This window comes from Bubalus bubalis, chromosome 15, assembly GCF_019923935.1.
Source record: "Bubalus bubalis isolate 160015118507 breed Murrah chromosome 15, NDDB_SH_1, whole genome shotgun sequence".
Lineage (NCBI taxonomy): Eukaryota > Metazoa > Chordata > Mammalia > Artiodactyla > Bovidae > Bubalus > Bubalus bubalis.
This window is the reverse complement of record NC_059171.1, coordinates 17,343,858-17,365,727: the sequence shown is the minus strand read 5'-3', so window position 1 is coordinate 17,365,727 and position 21,870 is coordinate 17,343,858. Positions and strand designations below refer to the sequence as shown.

The window sequence follows — 21,870 nt, the reverse complement described above, 5'->3', positions numbered from 1 at the left end:
AGTTAAATAATTAAAATGTGCATTTCACAACACTGTGAATAAACATTCTCCTCAACATATGATGGGGTTATGTCCTGATAAACCCATCATAAAGTAAAAAATATCTTAAGTTGAAAATGCATTTAATATACCTCACCTACTGAACTTCAGAGCTTAGCCTAGCCTATCTTAAATGTGCCCCAAAGACTTGTATTAGCCTACAGTTAGGAAAAATTATCTAACACAGAGCCTATTTTATTCTAAACTGTTGAATATCTCATGTAACTTATTAAATAATGTACTGTGAGTAAAAACTAAAATAGGTGTACGGCTGTGAGTCTATTGCTTCTTTACCCTGGTGGTTAGAGAGCTGACTGAAAGGTGTGGCTTACTACCCCTGCCCAGTATTACCAGAGAATTCTACCTCACATTGCTAGTCTCGAAAAAGATCAAAATTCAGAATCAAAGTACAGCTTCTACGTAATGCATATGGCTTTCACAGTATCATAAAGTCGAAAAACCTTAAATCAAAAACTATTGTGAGTAGGGTACTGTCTCTGTACTTAACACAACTAAACTGTACATTTAAAAAGGTTAAAATTAAGATGGTAAAAGTAAAACAAAAACAGTAAGAAAAAGGTTTGTAAAAGCATATGAAAAACTTAACAAATTCATTATAGCTTATGATACAATGTAAATAATAATTAAAATAGTGGTAACTACATTTATAAGTAGGTATACATTTTTTGGGGCTCCAAAACCATTGTAGATGGTGACTGCAGCCATGAAATTAAAAGACGCTTACTCCTTGGAAGGAAAGTTATGACCAACCTAGATAGCATATTCAAAAGCAGAGACATTACTTTGTCAACAAAGGTCCGTCTAGTCAAGGCTATGGTTTTTCCAGTGATCATGTATGGATGTGAGAGTTGGACTGTGAAGAAAGCTGAGTGCCAAAGAATTGATGCTTTTGAACTGTGCTGTTGGAGAAGACTTGAGAGTTCCTTGGACTGCAAGGAGATCCAACTGGTCCATCCTAAAGGATATCAGTCCTGGGCGTTCATTGGAAGGACTGATGCTAAAGCTGAAACTCCAGTACGTTGGCCACCTCATGAGAAGATTTGACTCATTGGAAAAGACTCTGATGCTGGGAGGGATTGGGGGCAGGAGGAGAAGGGGACGACAGAGGATGAGATGGCTGGATGGCATCACCAACTCGATGGACCTGAGTATGAGTGAACTCTGGGAGTTGGTGATGGACAGGGAGGCCTGGTGTGCTGCAATTCATGGGGTCGCAAAGAGTCGGACACGACTGAGCAACTGAACTGACTGACAAATTTAAAGGACTCAATTTCTTAATTAAAAGCAATATAAGAATTGTCTACTCTAATTTAAAATAAAATAGAAAAGTACTGTTATTTTTATTTTGTATTGGGATATAGCCAGTTTAAAATGTTGATATAGTTTCAGGTGAACGCAAAAGGAATCAGCCATACATATACATGTATCCAATCTCCCCTGCTCTCTCCCATCCAGACTGCTACATAAGATTGAGCAGAGTGCCATGTGCTATACCCTAGGGCCTTGTTGGTTTTCCATTTTACATAGCAGTGTGCACGTGTCCATTCCAAACTCTGGTAATATCCCTTCCCCCAACCCTCCCCGCAGCAAACGTAAGTTCATTCTCTAAGTCTATGAGTCTCTTTCTAGAAAACAGAAAAATTTGAAACATAATTCTAAGCAAAGAAAATGATTAACAAAGCACTCAACCAAAACGAGAATATCAACAAGGTTTCCAGAGAACCGAAAATGGTGGGCATCTCAAGAGCACGATACATTGGTCATAAAGTAGAAAGGTTATATCCAGAGTGTTTTACCATCTGTACATGCCCACAGTCCATAAACAAGGCGAGACCAGGAACTAGTTTGATAACTGCTAATTGTATGGCTTCCCAGGTGGCATAGTGGTAAAGAATCTGCTGCCAATGCAAGAGATGTTGGGTTTGATCCCTGGGTCAGGCAGATTACCTGCAGTAAGAGTTGGCAATCCACTCTGGTATTCCTGCCTAGAAAAAATTTCATGGACAGAGAAAGTTAGTGGGCTACAGTCCATGAAATCGGAGAGTCAGATATGACTAAACACACATATGCACACACACAATTTTTATGCTAGCTTGAGTAGCTGGAAATACAGACATCATTAACTATAATGAGAATATCTACAGGATATGGAAATAAAGGGTTCCAAAGATGAGGGAACACTAAAGACAGGAAATGCAAATATCCATATCCACAACTCAAATGCAAAGAACCACAACTAAAATGCAAAAGTTCGTATTTATAATTTGAAATAAAGAATATTGTATTTGCTTGATCACATGGTAGTTTTATTTTCAGCCTTTTAGGGGCCCTCCATACAGTACTCTTGCCTGGAAAATCCCATGGATGGAGGAGCCTGGTGGGCTGCATTCCATGGGGTCGCTGAGGGTCGGACACGACTGAGCGACTTCACTTTCACTTTTCACTTTCATGCATTGGAGAAGGAAATGGCAACCCACTCCAGTGTTCTTGCCTGGAGAAAATCAGGGACAGGGGAGCCTGGTGGGCTGCCGTCTATGGGGTCGCACAGAGTCGGACACGACTGAAGTTACTTAGCAGCATAGTGTTCTCCATAGTGGCTGCAACAATTTACATTCCTACCAACGGTGTAGGAGGGATCCCTTTTCTCCAGCCCCTCCTCAGCATGTACTGTTTTGTAGACTTTTTCAAGGTGGCCAATCTGACCAGTGTGAGGTAATATCATATGATCCAGTAATCCCACTCTTTGGCATATATCCAGGGCACAATTCAAAAAGATAATGCACTCCGATGTTCACTGCAGCGTATTTACAATAGCCAAGACATGAGAGCAATCTAAACGTCTACTGACAGAAAAATGGATAAAGAAGATGCAGTACATACTTACAATGGAATATCAGCCATAAGAAAGAAGAAAATAATGCCATTTGCAGCAATGCAGATGGACCTGGAGATTATCATCGTTAGTGTTAAGTAAGACAGGGAAAGACAAATATTGTATGATATCATTCATATGTGGAATGGAACAGAATTTTTAAAAAATGAGATAAATGGATTCATTTATAAAACAGAAATAGACTCACAGATTTTAAAAACAAGTTTATGCCTCCGCAAAGGGACAACGTGTGGGAAGAGGATAAACTAGGAGTTTGGGATTAACACACATAATAGACACCCACAAGGACCTGCTATATATAGCACACGGAATTGTAATCAATATTCTGTAAATAACCTGTATGGTATAAGAGTCTGAAAAAGAATGATTATATGTATACGTATAATTGAATCACTATTTAGTACATCAGAAACTAACATCTGAAACTAAGACTGTAAATCAGTTATTCTCCAATAAAAATTTTAAAATACATTAAATTTTTTTAAAAGAATAATGTGTTATGTTTTCAGATTCTAAAAAGTAATAATTACTGATGAGCGATTGTGATCAAGGTTTTTCTTAAAATATTAATTTCTTGTAATTAAATGGGAAAGCGTAAGAAAGCAAAAATGGGGCTTCCCAGGTGGCGCCAGTGGTAAAAGAACATGCCTGCCAGTGCAGAGGATTTCAGAGACACAGGTTCAATCCCTGGGTTGGGAAAGATCCCCTGGAGAAGGGCGTGGCAACCACTCCAGTAATCTTGCCTGGAGAATCCCATGGACAGAGAAGCCTGGTGGGCTACAGTCCACAGGATGGCAAAGAGTCAGACACAACTGAAGCAGCTTAGCACCCAAGAGAGAGCAAAATAAACCTCAGATATTAATATCATTCATGAATTGATAGACAACTGATGAAATGTGAATTTATCTATAAAACTTCTCCATGCATAAATATTTTCTATATAGTTCTATGTCATGCAATTTCATTTAAATAAGTATTTTCTATCATCTTTACTCATCCTTAACAATTACTTTAATTATTATGTGGTTTAAAGAACTGGACTAAATATAGTAAAGCAGGAGAGTAATATGTATATAAAATTAAACTTATCAATTGATACTTAATGGACATTTACTAACAGCTGATATTTATAAACCGTTATGTAAATTACCAGATCAAGCAATTTAAAGTATAAAACTTAGCATGCTATCTAAAGGAAATGTTTAATTTTATATTAAAAAATCAATTCAAGTTACAGACCATCTTCCTATGATGCAAAAAATAAGCATAGTCATTTTTTATCAATTGGTAAAGAAAGTCTCAACAGAGCAAAAGGCCTGTGAATACTGACAGGTGGAAGTCGAATGATTCCATAAAATAAACATAACATACTATTTTAAGAAACAGAACACAAAGTATAGATATGAATAAACCCCACAAAAATGTATGTCAGTATTTTTACTGTTGCTGTTTATAAATATGGTAAGGAAACTAACTTTTCCTATAAACAAACACTAGCATGAACCTTCTGGTGTATACGATCATATTTTAAATTCCTCAAGGGCAGCAATCATGTCTTATTAATATTTCTACCCTCAAAATTACTTACAACAGAGTCTGGCCCATTATATTTAGTAAATATTAAATATTTACTAAATATTTCTTAAAATAGTATGTTATGTTTATTTTATGGAATACTCAATAAGTGTTTTTTTATTATTAAAAATATAAAATCTTTTTTATATGGTTGGGGATATATGAGTTACATGGAATAAAGCTGAATATCTAAAGGATAATATCAGAAATTTAAAACACTACTTGAAATCACCAAGTGGGTTTTTTAAATTACATAAAAGGAAATAAAATATAATGTTTTATGGAAGAATATTTATGCTTTATATTTGCATAGCTCATATAGCTAACAAAGTAAGCAAAGGGGGAGGAAAGAGGATTGAGATGTAGAGTGGACTGCAAGGATTCATTTTAAGAAGAAACATACTACTGGGAGATGATTCTCCAAGGGTCTCTTGTTTTTGCCTGTCTTACAAGTAGAGGCTGAGAGTACCTTTGTTTCCAGTGCTATTTTCAAGGATATCTGTACAGTGTACAGCTTCAGAAAACAAACATATTGTCTTTCACCTGAGCAAACAGCAGATTTGCTTACAGTCTTACAAGATGCATATGCAGCCTTCCTCCCCCAGAGAAAATGCAGGCATAGCTTTTACCCATTTAAAGCTTAAGGTTTCTTTCCTGTAACATAATCCACTATATACAGGTATCACTTACCCTCTTTGTGCCAACCTGGGGGAATAAGGCTTAGTGTAGGGACACACAAATACACACAAAAATGCTAATATTTTGGTAAAACTGCTAATGCTATAGATAATAAAGTCTTTTGTCTCTATTCCAGGAGTCTTGTGTCTTTGGTCAGCATTCATGAAAATATGGCCTGGATAACTCCTTAGCTAGGAGGGAAGGTGAAATCACAGATCCTTTAGAGTTTTGACACATACCTGTTACAGTTTTTGTTTTTACAGGGCTGCTGGCATACTCAGATGCCTGATATGACTGTTGCTTTGCCAAGGGTGCACTTCCAACAGACACCTCATCCTCTTTCCTTCTGCTAATTGGCATAACAAGAGGAACAGCAATTACAGGCTGTTGAAGAGAGTCAAAGGAAAAACTGAATTATTTACTGTTTCTTAAATATAAACATAGCATCACTGAAGAAAGTCCTTCACAAGTTGGGGTCAATGCTTTACTATTCAGTATTATTTTTTTAATTAATAACCACCCATAATCTCCACCTTCAGAGATAACCATTATTAGCATTTTCCCCTCCATGTCCACATATTTTGTTTTCAACTGAAGTATAATTGAGGTACATTTTATGTTACTTTATGTGCACAAGACAGTGAGTTGATATTTCTGTACATTACAAAATGATCATCATGATATGTCTAGTTATCTGTCACCATACAAAGATACTCTGATATAACTGACTACATACTCCATGCTATATACATGGGGTTTTATTATTTTAAATCAATCAATCACTCTTGCCCTCTGTTTTCATCACTGTCTCTCTCAATTATACCCACAGGGACACTTCACAATTTCAATTCTCAATCAGAATTCTGCACAAAAACCAAGAGCACTTGGAAATACTTAAAATTTAATGTAAATTTTAGTAAGTAGTACAAAGATAACATGGTAGAAGCAAACTGAAACTAAAACTAACTTTGAAAATTATGATCACTAGAAAATGAAAAGTTATCCTTATAAAATCATATTCAGGGAAATACTTCTATAAACTGATTATGTCCACTATTAATAAAGACAGCCCAACTTTGGGGAGAATTGCTAAAAATCTCTATATTTTGTCTGACAAAGTGATATCCACAGCATATTTAGAAAGCACAGAAAAACATCTATAGTTAGAGAAAGCTGGAAAACATTATGATCTTATATTGAATGCCTGAGTGCTGATCTCGACAATAAAGCAGCTGTTTCATCTTTATTCACTGAAATAAAGTTTGATGTTACTGCTGATGATGCCCAATACAATCTTGTCAGATTTTTGACCAAAAAAAAAAAAGGTATTTTTAAGTTTGCTGTAGGATCAAAGATCAACGTTGAACTGAGTGGAAAACAATCATCAAATGTTGGGTTTCAGCCACAAATTGAGAAGGAAATTGCAGTTTGGGAAACAACAGATGCTAACTGTGTTACAGCTGCATCAGATGATGAATCTGGAGGGGGCTGTTAGGCAGCAGTGAGATCTAATGTTACGCTCAATACTACCACATCCACACGTCTACAGATCCAACTTCAAGCTTCACCAACTTGATGATTATTTAATATTGTTTATATTATAAATTAATATTTCAATGAGAACATATGCACATTATATAACCATATGATATAATAGGAAAAAGCCAAATCATGTTACAAACTATTACTTTGATTAAAAGGACAAGACAACTGATAAACAGAAAATGAAAAAATTACATGCATTGTGGGAAACATCACAACACAGAATATCTACTTTACTGTTAAGTATTTAGTCAAACTGATAATATTTATACAAATCTAAATAGGAGATAGTATTTAACACCTAGATAAGAAATAGTGAGTCTAATTTAAACTTATTCATCTATAACATAAGGGGGTGGAGATGTCTACTAGAAAATCTCTTTATGCTCTAACATTTAGTGATTTCATAATCCTTTGAATTTCCTGGCCATCAATTGTAAGCATGGAATATGATGAAGCACTCTAAGAAATTACAATCAAGTTTAGAATCAAAATTAGTATATGAGAAAAAATTATGTGCTATATAGTGTGATATTTAACTCATGCACAATAGTTGAAGATAAGACTAATGGAAGCTATGGTATTGTAAATACCGAACAACAACAACAAAAAAATCTTTATGTTCGTGGTTGAGACTCTGGGTGGAAGCTTCCCTGATGGCTCAGTGGTAAAGAATTTACCTGCCAATGCAGGAAACGGGTTCAACAGATTACATATAGTATATAAAATATGTAAAATATAATATATATATATATGCAGGGTAGATTGGGACAAGTATAAGTACTTTCATTTTGCATATGTCCTTAGGAAGTTGATTTTCATACTAAATACAATTTTGAGACTTCCATACTAAAAGCTATTTAATAAATTTTAACAATAAAATAATACATTATGTGAACATGCCACACTTTATTTACCTACTTCATTAGAGACAGTCATTTAGGTTGTCTCCAGTTTTATACCATTGCAAACAATCATGCAATAAGAGGCTTATACATGACTTCATAGGCTTATATAAATGTCACCGTAAGAACACATCTCTAACAAAAAGTGGAATTTGGGGGTTATAGGGTACAGTCATGGGTAATTTTATTAGATACTGCTATATTTATTAATTTTCACTCACAAGAGTAGCAAATGAGTTCATCCATTTTCTACATTTCCACTAGTTCTGAAGGTATTGAAACTGAACAATAAGATCATAGGGTTCAACTATACTTTTCTCCCAATTCTCCATGTGAAAGAAAATGTAAGACTAAAATACTAGATTAAAAGCATTTTAAAAAGTATATTTTTGAGATATGCTAAACTGTAGCAAAATAGTAATACTATAAAGTGCTGATGAAAACAGACTGTACACCAATTCTGGAATCAAACTGGCAGGATAACAAAAGCATTAAAATATGCTAAACCATATGCCTGAAACTACTACACTTCTACAAATATATTCTAAGTGAATAATTAAAGAAAAATGCAAATATAGAAATGTTTATCTCAATATTATTTGTATCTGTGAATGAGGACTGGATATTTGTAGTTTTAAATTAAAGGCAATAGCATTGAAATTAGAATATATATATATATATATATATTATATATATATATATATATATATATATATATATATATATACACATATATATATATATGAGTGAAAGTCACTCAGTTGTGTCCAACTCTTTGCGACCCCATGGACTGTGTGGCCTGCCAGGCTCCGTCGTCCATGGAATTCTCCAGGCCAGGATACTGCAGTAGGTAGCTGTTTCCTTCTCCAGGGGATCTTCCCAACACAGTGATCAAACCCAGGTCTCAAAGAATTGCAGATGAATTCTTTACCGCATGAGCCAGGGAATATTTAACAAAAATCTACTTATAAAACACAGTAATAAAAATCTTTGAAGGTGCTTGGTATCAATCAAACAAACATTAGTTTACTTAAGCTGCTAGAACAATACCTGGCAATCATGCATATCTATGGTGAACTGGAGATAATCACATCAGTTATAAGACAACCAATGAAAAATTTATAATACAATGAAATATTATTCAGACCTAAAAAAGAAGAGTCTTGATATTTGTGACAACAGGGATGGACCCTGAGGCCATTTTGCTAAGTCAGATAAAGAAAGGCAAATAACCACATTTATATGTGGAATCTAAACAAAATAAAATGAAACAATACCAAAAAAAACCCCAAAACATCAAATTCATACATACAGAAAAGAGAAGGCAGTTGCCAGAGACAGGGGGTTGGGGAGAAGCGGGTATAATGAGTAAAGGCAGTCCACAGTACTAACTTTCAGTTATAAAACATAATGAATAATATCAGGACTATAGTTAATGTGTGTGTGTGTGTGTGTGTGTGTGTGCGTCCGCGCATGCGCACGCACACTAATGACTCATTTATGTCACCTCTTTGCAACCCCATGAACTGCAGCTCGCTAGGCTCCAATGTCCAAGGAATTTTCCAGGCAAGAATACTTGAGGGGTTGCCATTTCCTTCTCCAGAGAGTTAATGATATGCATTGTATATTTGCAAGTTAAATCTTCAATTTGCAAGAGTAAATCTTCTCATCACAAGGGAAAAAAATGTTAACTATGTGTGGTGATGGATGTTAACTACACACACAGTGGTGATCATTTTGTAATATATGCAAATAATGAATTATGTTGCTATCTTAAATTAATATAATGTTATATGTCAATTGTACCTCAGTAAGAAAAACGTTTACAAATTTTTCTCAAATCATCTCTGTCATTATTCTGAATTTCTCCATTACCCATATTTTTTATTGTTAAACTTTCTAAAATGCAAGTCTATATTAGTTTCCTATACTTCATCTGTACCCTTCAGGATAAAGTTTTACCATTACAAATAAAACATTTAAACATCTGGTTTACAAATAAACCAAACATTTACCATTAAAATAAAATATTTTATTAATTGGCTTTCAATTTCTGCTACTCTCTATAAGAACACCTGGCTCATGCCTGGAAACACTGAAGGCTCCTTTCTTGCCAAGTTACTCCATGTTCTTTGCCTCTACTGATAAACTTTAGTTGAGAATGATCTTCTTTTTCTGGCTTGCTCTTATGATACTCATCTCAATTGTCAATTTCCTCTTTTAACATCCACCCTTCACCTGATATGTTGTTTTTATATTTTCATATTCTCCAGTAAATACATCTAACACAGCAATTATACTCAGCACTTTGTGTGGATCTAGAACCTGAGAATACAAAGGGCTATAACACCAAGGGACATATGTATCCTGGATTTTATGTATCCTGGATTTTTATATCTATAGGGGAGGGAGGGCCAGAACCAATTCTCTATGGATACAAGAGAGGTACTAAGAAGGGGGTTACTGCTATATTTCTTCATATTCTTAAATACACTAAATACCTCTAGAGGAAGGAATATTCTCAGCCATGAGTTTCATTTCTGTAGCCCCAGTACCCAGTATATTGGACTGAATTCTGTAACTACCTGATAAAAGGAGGAGCTTCTCCGGTGGCTCACATGGTAAAGAATCTGCCTGCAATGCAGGAGACGTGGGTTTGATCCCTGGGTTGAAAAGATGCTCTGGAGAAGCGAATGGCTACCCACTCCATTATTCTTACCAGGAGAATCCCATGGACAGAGAAGCCTGGTGGGCTACAGTCCATGGAGTCAAAAAGAGGTGGACATGACTGAGTACTAACACCTTCACTTTTCACTTGGATAAAAGGAAGCATGAAATGGGAAAGGGATGGTAGAAGTTTCAAATGAAATTAGGACAACATGAAAAGAAAAAAAAACTTAAAAAGATGCTTCTTGAAACATAGATTGCACTTTTTAGTTCAGCTTTTATATTCTTATGTAAATATGAAAGTATACATTTTCTCCTATCAGCTAGCTTTAAGTTTCTTCAGAAAAAAATAAAAAGCTACTCCAAGTAGAGTAATACAAAACTTCAAATAAGTCAATGGGAAAATACAATTCAATACCACATAAATTTGGCCTCAAAAATTCTTCAGTTCAGTTCAGTTCAGTTCAGTCGCTCAATCGTGTCCGACTCTTTGCGACCCCATGAATCGCAGCACGCCAGGCCTCGCTGTTCATCACCAACTCGCAGAGTTCACCCAGGATCACGTCCATCGAGTCAGTGATGCCATCCAGCCATCTCATCCTCTGTCGTTCCCTTCTCCTCCTGCCCCCAATCCCTCCCAGCATCAGAGTCTTTTCCAATGAGTCTACTCTTCGCATGAGGTGGCCAAAGTACTGGAGTTTCAGCTTTAGCATCATTCCTTCCAAAGAAATCCCAGGGCTGATCTCCTTCAGAATGGACTGGTTGGATCTCCTTGCAGTCCAAGGGACTCTCAAGAGTCTTCTCCAACACCACGGTTCAAAAGCATCAATTCTTCGGCGCTCAGCCTTCTTCACAGTCCAACTCTCACATCCATACATGACCACAGGAAAAACCACAGCCTTCACTAGACGAACCTTTGTTGGCAAAGTAATGTCTCTGCTTTTGAATATGCTATCTAGGTTGGTCATAACTTTCCTTCCAAGGAGTAAGCGTCTTTTACTTTCATGGCTGCAGTCACCATCTGCAGTGATTTTGGAGCCCAGAAAAATAAAGTCTGACACTGTTTCCACTGTTTCCCCATCTATTTCCCATGAAGTGATGGGACCAGATGCCATGATCTTCGTTTTCTGAATGTTGAGCTTTAAGCCAACTTTTTCACTCTCCACTTTCACGTTCATCAAGCGGCTTTTTAGTTCCTCTTCACTTTCTGCCATAATGGTGGTGTCATCTGCATATCTGAAGTTATTGATATTTCTCCTGGCAATCTTGATTCCAGCTTGTGTTTTTTCCAGTCCAGCGTTTCTCATGATGTACTCTGCATATAAGTTAAATAAGCAGAGTGACAATATACAGCCTTGACGTACTCCTTTTCCTATTTGGAACCAGTCTGTTGTTCAATGTCCAGTTCTAACTGTTGCTTCCTGACCTGCATATAGGTTTCTCAAGAGGCAGGTCAGGTGGTCTGGTATTCCCATCTCTTTCAGAATTTCCCACAGTTTATTGTGATCCATACAGTCAAAGGCTTTGGCATAGTCAATAAAGCAGAAATAGATGTTTTTCTGGAATTCTCTTATCTCAATAATAAGCATCAGTTTATTCATCTTTAAAATGGGAATGATAAAACCCACCTGTCAGAATTATATATAATTATATTATATAACATACATACATATTACATTATATAACATACAGAGCTACATTTAAGTATTCTGGGGACCATAATTAGCCCCTCCCAATCCAGGGATCAAACTTGGGTCTCCTGCACTGCAGACAGATTCTTTACCATCTGAGCCACCAAGGAAGCCTAACTTTGTAATTTAGACACCTTTTCAATAAACTCATACTGCAAGTCTTTCACACCAACCATCCCAACACCAGGGTTAAGCACACTCAATACATGTTTGTTGAAAAAAATCTACAGATGAAGAATGAAATGCAGAGACAATGAAAATGAAAGCTAACACTTTCTGAACAATTCTTATGTACCCGAGAACATATATATACTCTGAGAAAAAATATGTAGGCACTATGAGGGAAAGTAAGTCAGTAAAATAGGCCTACTTAACCTGCTCTCTCTAAAGTATCTCCTTTACAAGCAATTGTAGAGCAAGTCCCTTTAACATTCAAGCAAGTGTATTTTGAGCTGTAATTTCTTCTATAGAAATTAAAGAGCCAAACTGCTTGAAACAGGTAGAGTAGGGGACAGAAGAATTCTGGTACCTCCATAAACAAATCAAGCTAAGAAATATATAACTTTATTAAATAAGAAAAAGGTATTTAGATAATTATAAAAACTTCTCACCTGCTGCATATGTTTACTGCTTCGCTTCTGAGGTTGATAAATGAGCCAGGTGTATAAGATAGGGTCAATATTAACTGCTAGTCCTTGGACGTTACAAAGGAGTACGGCACCTAAAATGCAAGATTTTTAAATTATTATATTCCTCCTAAAAACAATAAGCTTGATATCATTTTACACCTATTGCAGATAGCCATAATAAAAAGACAAACAACAATAAGTGTTGCCAAGGATGTGGAGGAATTATACCTTCATACATAGTTGGTGGGAACAAAAAATAGTGCAGACCATTTGGAAAGCAGATTGGTATTTCCTCAAAAAGCAAAATAAACAGTTACTGTGTGTGTGTGTGTGTGACAGTCACTGAATCCTGTCTCTTTGTGACCCCATGGACTATAGCTCACCAGGCTCCTCTGTCCATGGAATTCTCCAGGCAAGAATACTGAAGTGGGTCACCATTCCCTTCTCCAGGGGATCTTCCCAAACCAGGGATAGAACCTGGGTCTCTTGCATTGCAGGCATATTCTTTAAAATCTAATCTACCCACAGAAGTCCATAAAGTTACAATACGACCCAACAATCATATTCCTAGGTGTATCAACAGAACTACTCAAATATCCATGAAAAACCTGTCCACAAATTTTCATAGCCACATTATTCACAACAGCCAAAAAATGGGAAAACATGAATGTCTAAGAATCACTGAATGGATAAACAAAATGTAGTAGAACCACAGAATGGAAAACTATTTAACCACAAAATGGAATGAAGTACTGATACATGTTATAACATGAATAAGCCCTGAAAACATGCTAAGTGAAATAAGCCAGTTACAAAAAGTCACATATTACACAACTGCGCTTACATGAAATGACCAGAACAGGGGAAACCATAAAGGGAAAACGGTATCAATGCATGCCAGGGCTAGGGGAGAAAACAAAGGGAAACAAATGCTAATAGAAAGGTGGTTCCCTGGGGAGTGATGAAAACATTCTAATCAGAAAATAGTGATTGCTGCACAACTTGCAAATACACCAAAAAACACTAAATTATGTACTTTAAAATAATGTACTTTATGGAATGTGAATTATAGCTTATTAACTGTGTATTTGTCATTAAAAATATAATAAACTATTTTATTACAGTTTTTATTATAAAATTATAAACTATTTTCTAGGCAAACAGCAGTGTCTATATTGGCCATGAGAATGGAATATTATCTCCTTCTTTTGTTTATATTATAGAACTAAAGGAAGCATCATTATAACCACTTAATAAATCACTGTAAATTACAGCTTTAAATGTTCAGAAGCAAAGAGAGAGAGCTGTCTAGCTAAAATGCAGGCTAACACTCTGACATAAAACACAAAGCTGCAGTGTAACAAGTTTCTATCCCATCCTACTAACGAAAACATTTTTGTCCTTCTCTGATAAAAGTAGCTCACATAAACTTAACTAAACCAGAATGTCCCATTCTTAATATATGTGGGGCTGGTCATGTATATCTGTAAATAACATAGTAAATTTCTTTACATATTTTTTATAAAAATAGTATTAGCTTCATTAGGATGAACAGAATATGAAGGAAAGAATATGTCAGTTTTGCCCTCAATTCTATTTCCAGCATCTAAAAAAAGTACCTGCCTCATGGTAGGAGCGGAAAAAAGAAATCACAATAAAGGGTAGATAGATAGGTTAGTTGAAAAAAGTCCATGTTGAAAAAGTTATGTTGAAAATGTTTCAAATACTGAAGTATGGAATCATGATGAAGAACTATGAGAAAGTATTAGCAAAGAACAAATTTTAAAGAAAAATGGAAAGTAGAGAAATGACAGATTTAGCTGTTGAATTAAAAAACTCGTTATTGTTGGTTTTGGTGTTTAGTCACTAAGTCCTGTCTAACTCTTTGCAAACCCATGGATTGCAGCCCCCAGGCTCCTCAGTCCATGGAAGTCTGGAATACTGGAATGTGTTGCCATTTTTTCTCCAGGGGATTCTTCCCACACGAGGAATGAATCTTCATCTCCTGCATTGGCAGGTGGATTCTTTACCACTGAGCCACCAGGGAAGCCCCCCAAAACTTCATGGAATTCTCCAGGCCAGAATACTGGAGTGGGTAGCTGTTCCCTTCTCCAGGGGATCTTCCCAACCCAGGGATCAAACTCAGGTCTCCTGTACCACAGGCAGCTTCTTTATTAGCTGAGCCACCAGGGAAGCCCAAGAATACTGGAGTGGGTAGCCTATCCCTTCTCTAGGGGATCTCTCCAATCCAGGAATTGAACCAAGGTCTCCTAGCTGATCTACTAGAAAAGCCCCCTAAAACTCATTGAACAGGTTAAATAACAGATTAGATATGTAAAGAGAAAACTGATAAAATAGAAGAAATACAATAATTTATAATGTATCAGAAATAGAAAAATAAAAGAAAACAAAATGATATTAAAAGATAAGTGAGAAGAACAAGCATATATCTAATTAAATTCTAGAGTAACCAAAAAATGAGAAGAGCCAATACTGATAAAAATTAATTACTGAGAATCTTATATAACTGACAAGACATATTATACCTCACACCTAAGAAGTCCAATGAACCCAGACTGGATAATCAAAAATAAACCTACATTAAACAAATAAAGAAGAAACAAAACACTAAAGAAAAAAGAAGATCAGAAAAGAATCCTAAATAGAAACATCTCCTGAGGTGTAAAAAAGCAAATAAACTGACTCAACTTCTCAGCACATATTCAATGATATTTATTATATTTTACTTCAAAACAACTTCATGTATACCAAGTGTTACAAATAAAAGATGATAAAGAAGAAAAAGAATAAACTGATTTTTAGATGTAAATAAGTTTTTTTTGTGTGCTTTTATTTGCATTTATTTTTTGCAGCATTTATTTCTGGGCCATAAGTTTTCATTTCTTCAGTTTCTTCTGGGATATCTTTTTCTTCTATGAAACCTTCTCTTCTGGTTTAGAAACAATCTGATCTTTCTCAGTAAGGATCACCTCAATGTGGAAGGGATAGCTCATATATGGGTTGATCTGACCATGAGCTCTGTAAGTCCTGCATCTGTATCTTTGGGGCTCTGTTTACCTGGATGTGCTCAATGACCAGAGAATCTACATCTAAGCCTTTAAGATCAGCATTACTCTCTGAATTTTTAAGCAAAGGCAGTAAAAATTTAGTACTCTTTTTGGGTCACCAACCCTGTGTCCAGACCCACTGTTTGGCCTGTGCACACCTACCAACTCTAAGGAAAACTCATTGGACAGATCAAGTAGCAGATTAGCTATAGGTGGAAACAAAATTAATAAAATAGAAGAAGTACAGTAAAATAATTTAGAATGTATCTGAAATAGAAAAATAAACCAATCAAAATGGTGTTAAGAGATAAGAGAATGGAGTAAGAAGAACACTCATATACCTAATTAAATCCCAGAGAGAGGAACCAAGGAATGAGAACAGGCACCAGAAGGAATGGCACACATGGCTTCTTTAAAGTGACATCCTTCAGATGCTTGGTGGCTTCTCAGATATGCATACGCTTAATGGCCTGGGCAGTTTCACGAGTGTTCTTAAAGTAAACATGAAGATTTGAACCTCTTGATTTGCAAGATTTAGGGTAGTTTTCTGGGTTAAGCAGAATAGCATATCATTTGAAGAGGTCACCTCGAGCCACTAACCAGAAAAGAACTCAGGAAAGTTTTGTTATAATAGCATACTTTCACCACCTAATGGGAAGAGCAGATTAATTGAAAAAGACCCTGATGCTGGGAAAGACTGAGGGCAGGAGGAGAAGGGGACAACAGAGGATTACATGGCTGGATGGCGTCATCAACTCAATGGATGTGAGTTAGAGCAAACTCCAGGAGACAGTGAAGGACAGGGAAGTCTAGTGTGCTGCAGTCCATGGGGGTCGCAAAGAATCAGACATGACTGAGCAACCCAGCAACAACAAAATACTATACGTCTCAAGTACAAGCCATGTACAAACTTTTTCAAAATTATGATGAAAATACAGAGAAAAATCTATATAAACAAAGCAGGTATAAATTTAAAACTATACAAACTTAAGGAAAAAAAACTAAATTAAGGAATTATAGAATTCTCCTTATTAGGCAAGTTATTTTAATAGTCTTTTCATATGCTCCAAAAACTGAACAGGTTGAGTAAATGTTTAAAAACTTTCCCAGTAAGTTATTAGCACATCTTTAAAATGGGAATGATAGAGAAAGGGAAAGGAAAACAAATGAAAATAGATAAATTTTTTCATGTGGACAATTAATTTTGAAAGTCTTACTATATTATAATGAAAAAATTATATACTTCACCCACAAATATTCATGTTACACAACTGCATTATACCAAAAATGACTAAATGACAAAGAGCCAGGCTTCAACTTCATGAGTGCTAAGCACGTAATAAAAGAGAACAACCTATTATTTTAACAATTTAGTTGAAACTATAAATTAGAGATAACATTCTTTTACATTTAAAGGGATGTTTTTATATTATATTCAATTTATGAGACAAGACCTTTAAAAATAAAACACAAGTTTTGCATATAAGTGTGCAGACAATTAGTCTGATACTGAGTTGACTCAGAACAGATGCCCCATACATCACTAAAACTTGGCAATATATTATTCTGTTTAATTTTAGCCTGGGAGACAACTAATGAGAAAAGTGTGCTTTACTCCTCTGTTCACGGCCCAAATGGCTCACTTATACACATTCCATTCAGGCTTCACCAATTAGTTAAACCAAGGCACCACTGTCATTTTTAGTTACATCCTAAGCTAAAAATGAGAACTGAAATAAGGGTTAGAGACCAAAGTTGCAGAGCATGAAATTAAACATACATGCTTATCAGTAACAGAAACCTTGCCAACCAATGAGACTGTCTTGCAAAATATCAAGTTATTAACAGGAAAAAGTACTTTACATTTATCATGAACCAATGAATGACACAAAAACACAGACATATTAATCTTCATCTAAGTTTAAGTAGCTAAAACTTACTATTTTTTTCTCATGAAACTCATCACTGACTCAATGGACATGAATTTGAGGAAACTCTGGGAGAGAGTGAAGGACAGGGGAGCCTGGCATGCTGCAGTTCATGGGGTTGCAAACTCAGACAGGACTTAGAAACTGAACAACAACAATAATAAAGAACATTTCAGATTAATATGACTCTTAAGAAATTGTTACCCTGATTTCTATCAGTAATTTCAAAACTTTCGAATACATAATTAAGTAAACAATAAGGGAAGAATAACTACTTCAAAAACAAGGGTAGGGAATAAAGGCAAGAGAGAATCAGACACTAAAAAACAACAAGGCAGGGATGAGCTGCCAACTACTGGCAACCTTATCCAAGATAGCAGTCAAATTTAGTGTAAATCAATCGTAAGATTTTTAGGTGTGTGTATGGTACCTCATGTTACTTAATAAATGTTTCCCTTTCTCATAGGATACAAAAATCACAAGAGAATTCTATCTCATTGTAACAATAAGAGGAAGCCAGGTAACCTATCAAAGCTTTTCAACATTCACTAGACAGATTTTTATGAACAGAAATCATAAAAGAGAAAGGCGCCCCTCATAGGGCAAAAGGAATGAATAATGGCTTCTATACCTGAGAAAGCAATAAGAGAAGGAGAAGAAAAGAAGGAAACAACTGAACTTTTAACAAATATATAAAGAGCTAGTTTGAGACAGACTGACACTTTAGGATCTATGAAAACAGTAGAAACAAGAGTAATCTACCCAAATGCAACCCTTTTTCAATAAGCCTCCATCAAATGCTAACAAGAAAAACAGGGGACAGAACTTGAGAGACAAGAAAGATCCCATAAAGATTCAGGTGCATGGAGCCTGAGGAAGTCAGGGCAAAGAAAGAAAACTCAGAGAAATCTTCCAGCCACTCTAAATATTTCAGGGAGAACCAAGCAAGGCAATCTGTGCTAGAAGAAATGAAGATACTTCCCAACAGGGATTTCTCACGATTGCATCTGGTAACATGAATGCTGCCTTTATAGAGAATATTTGGAAGAGGAGAGGACCCTCGAGCCAATCTTTGAGAGCAGGTGCCAGTCCCTACCCACCACGAAGTCAACACAAGCCCCAGTACAAACCTCACCCACCAGGGAGAAGACAGCAGAAGTGCAAGGAACTATGACCTTGCAGTCTGTGGAAAAGGGACAACGAACACACTAAACTAGACAAAATGAGGCAACAGAGAAATATGTCTCTGTAGAAGGAGCTAGGTAAAAACACACAAGACAAAAGATAGAGGAAGCAGACAATCTATGCAGGTTCCTAGGTGGTACTAGTGGTAAAGAACCCACCTGCCAATGCAGGAGACATAAAAGACATGCGTTTGATCCCTGGGTTGGAAAGATTCCCTGGAGAAGAGCAGGGCAACCCACTCCAGTATTCTTGCTTGGAAAAGTCCAAGGACAGAGAAACCTGGCAGCCTATACTCCATGGGGAAAGAGTTGGACACAACTGAAGCGACTTAGCACACATGTACGCAGGCAATCTACCTGAAAAAAAATTCAGAGTAATGACAGTAAAAATGATCCAAGATTTTGGAAATAGAATGCATGCATGATCAAGAAGATATAAGAAATGTTTAACAACGACACAAAAGAACTAAAAAACAAATGAACAGTGATGACTAACACAATCACAAATTAAAAGTACAAAAAGGGACTCAATAGCAGAATAACTGAGACAGAAGAACAGATAAATGGCATGGAAGACAGAATGGCACAAATAACTTCTATGGAGTAGAATAAAGAAAAAAGGAATGAAAAGAAATAAGGACATTCTCAGGGATTCCTGGGACAAATTAAATCTACCAATATTCAAATTACAGGGGAACCAGAAGAAGAAGGTGAACAAGAGAAAAGGTCTGAGAAAATATTTGAAGAGATTATAATCACAACCTTGTCTAAAATGGGAAAAGAAATAGTTATCTAAGTCCAAGAAACACAGAGAGCCCCATGTAAGATAAACCCAAGGAGAAAGACACCAAAACATATATTAATCAAACTAAAAAAAAATTAAACACAAAGAAAAAATATTAAAAGCAGCAAGGGAAAAGCAACAAAAAACATACAAGGAAATCTCTGTAAGGTTATCAGCTGATTTTTCAACAGAAACTCTGTAGGCCAGAACAGAGTGGCAGGATTTTTTTTTTAAGTGATAAACGGGAAGAACCTACAACCATTCTTACTCTACCCAGTGAGGATCTTATTCAGATTCAATGGAGAAATCAAAAGCTTTACAGACAAGCAAAAGCTGAGGGACTTCATCACCACCAAAACAACTTTACAACAAATATTAAAGCAATTTCTCTAGGTGGGAAACACCTGAGAAGAAAAAGACCTACAAAAACAAACCCAAAGGAACTAAGAAAACAGGAACATCAGTTCAGTTCAGTCGCTCAGTAGTGTCCGACTCTTTCCGACCCAATGAATCACAGCACTCGAGGCCTCCCTGTCCATCACCAACTCCCGGAGTTCACCCAGACTCACATCCATCGAGTCAGTGATGCCATCCAGCCATCTCATCCTCTGTCGTCCTCTTCTCCTCCTGCCCCCAATCCCTCCCAGCATCAGAGTCTTTTCCAATGAGTCAACTCTTCACATGAGGTGGCCAAAGTACAGGAGTTTCAGCTTCAGCATCATTCCTTCCAAAGAAATCCCAGGGCTGATCTCCTTCAGAATGGACTGGTTGGATCTCCTTGCAGTCCAAAGGACTCTCAAGAGTCTTCTCCAACACCACAGTTCAAAAGCATCAATTCTTCAGTGCTCAACTTCTTTACAGTCCAACTCTCACATCCATACATGACCACAGGAAAAACCATAGCCTTCACTAGACGAACCTTTGTTGGCAAAGTAATGTCTCTGCTTTGGAATATGCTATCTAGATTGGTCATAACTTTCCTTCCAAGGAGTAAGCGTCTTTGAATTTCATGGCTGCATACATACCAATAATTACCTTAAATGTAAATGGATTAAATGCATCAACCAAAAGACACTGATTGACTAAATGGATACAAAAACAAGAACTGTATATATGCTGTCTACAAGAGATCTACTTTAGACCTCAAAACACAGGCAGGATGAAAATGCGAGGATGGAAAAAGATACTCCATGCCAATGGAAATTCACAGAAAACTGGAGTAGCAATACTCATATCAGACAAAATAGACTTTAAAATAAAGGCTATGATAAGAGACAAGGAAGAATACCACATAATGATCAAGGGATCAACCCAGTAAGAAGATAACAACTGTAAATATTTATGTACCTAACATAAGAGCACCTCAATACATACTGCTACTGCTAAGTCGCTTCAGTCGTGTCCAACTCTGTGTGACCCCATAGATGGCAGTCCACCAGGCTCCCCCGTCCCTGGGATTCTCCAGGCAAGAACACTGGAGTGGGTTGCCATTTCCTTCTCCAGTGCATGAAAGTGAAAAGTGAAAGTGAAGTCGCTCAGTTGTGTCCGACTCTTCGCGACCCCATGGACTGCAGCCTACCAGGCTCCTCGGTCCATGGGATTTTCCAGGCAAGAGTACTGGAGTGGGATGCCATTGCCTTCTCCTCCTCAATACATAAGGCACATGCTAAAAGCCACGAAGGAGAAATCAACAGTAACACAATAAAAGTGCGGGACTACCTCCCTACTAACACCAATGGACAGATCATGCAGACATAAAATTTATAAGGAAACCCAACCCTTAAATAACACATTTGACCAGAGAGATTTAATTGACATTTACAGGACATTATATCTGAAAGCAACAGAACACACTTCCTCTAAAGTGTACAAGGAACATTTTTCAGGCGAGATAACATACTGGGTCAAAAATCAAGCCTAGGTAAATTTAATAAAACTGAAATTGTATCAAGCATCTTTTCTGGTCACAAAGCTATGAGATTAAAAATCAGTTACAAGAAAAAAAGTGTAAAAATCAAAAAGTCATGGAGGCTGAATACGCTACTAAATAACTAATGGATCACTGAAGAAATCGAAGAAATTAACAACAACAAAAAAACGAGAAACAAATGACAATGAAAACACAATGACCCAAAACCTATGGGATAACCCAAAAGTAGTTATAAGAGGGAAGTTTAGAGCAATAAAATTCTACCTCAAGAAACAAGAAAAATCACAAATAAACAAACTATCCTCACATCTGTTGTAAGGATATCCTTACATCTGT

General features: G+C 36.3%; 1 protein-coding gene across 18 annotated transcripts in view; it reads right to left on the bottom strand.

Annotated features, from left to right (window-relative positions):
• Positions 1-21,870, bottom strand: part of VPS13B (vacuolar protein sorting 13 homolog B) — an 848,142-nt gene that overhangs the window by 479,213 nt on the left and 347,059 nt on the right. For 17 of the 18 annotated variants that reach the window (XM_044928327.2, XM_025264770.3, XM_025264772.3 and 14 more), the window contains 2 exons: positions 12,623-12,732; positions 5,446-5,590 (listed from right to left, as the gene is read on the bottom strand). In XM_044928327.2, the coding sequence (XP_044784262.2) occupies positions 5,446-5,590; positions 12,623-12,732 (255 nt within the window). Of the gene's footprint in view, positions 1-2,007; positions 2,046-5,445; positions 5,591-12,622; positions 12,733-21,870 lie in introns of all 18 variants that reach the window. The other variant, XM_044928331.2, reaches the window with a different exon arrangement.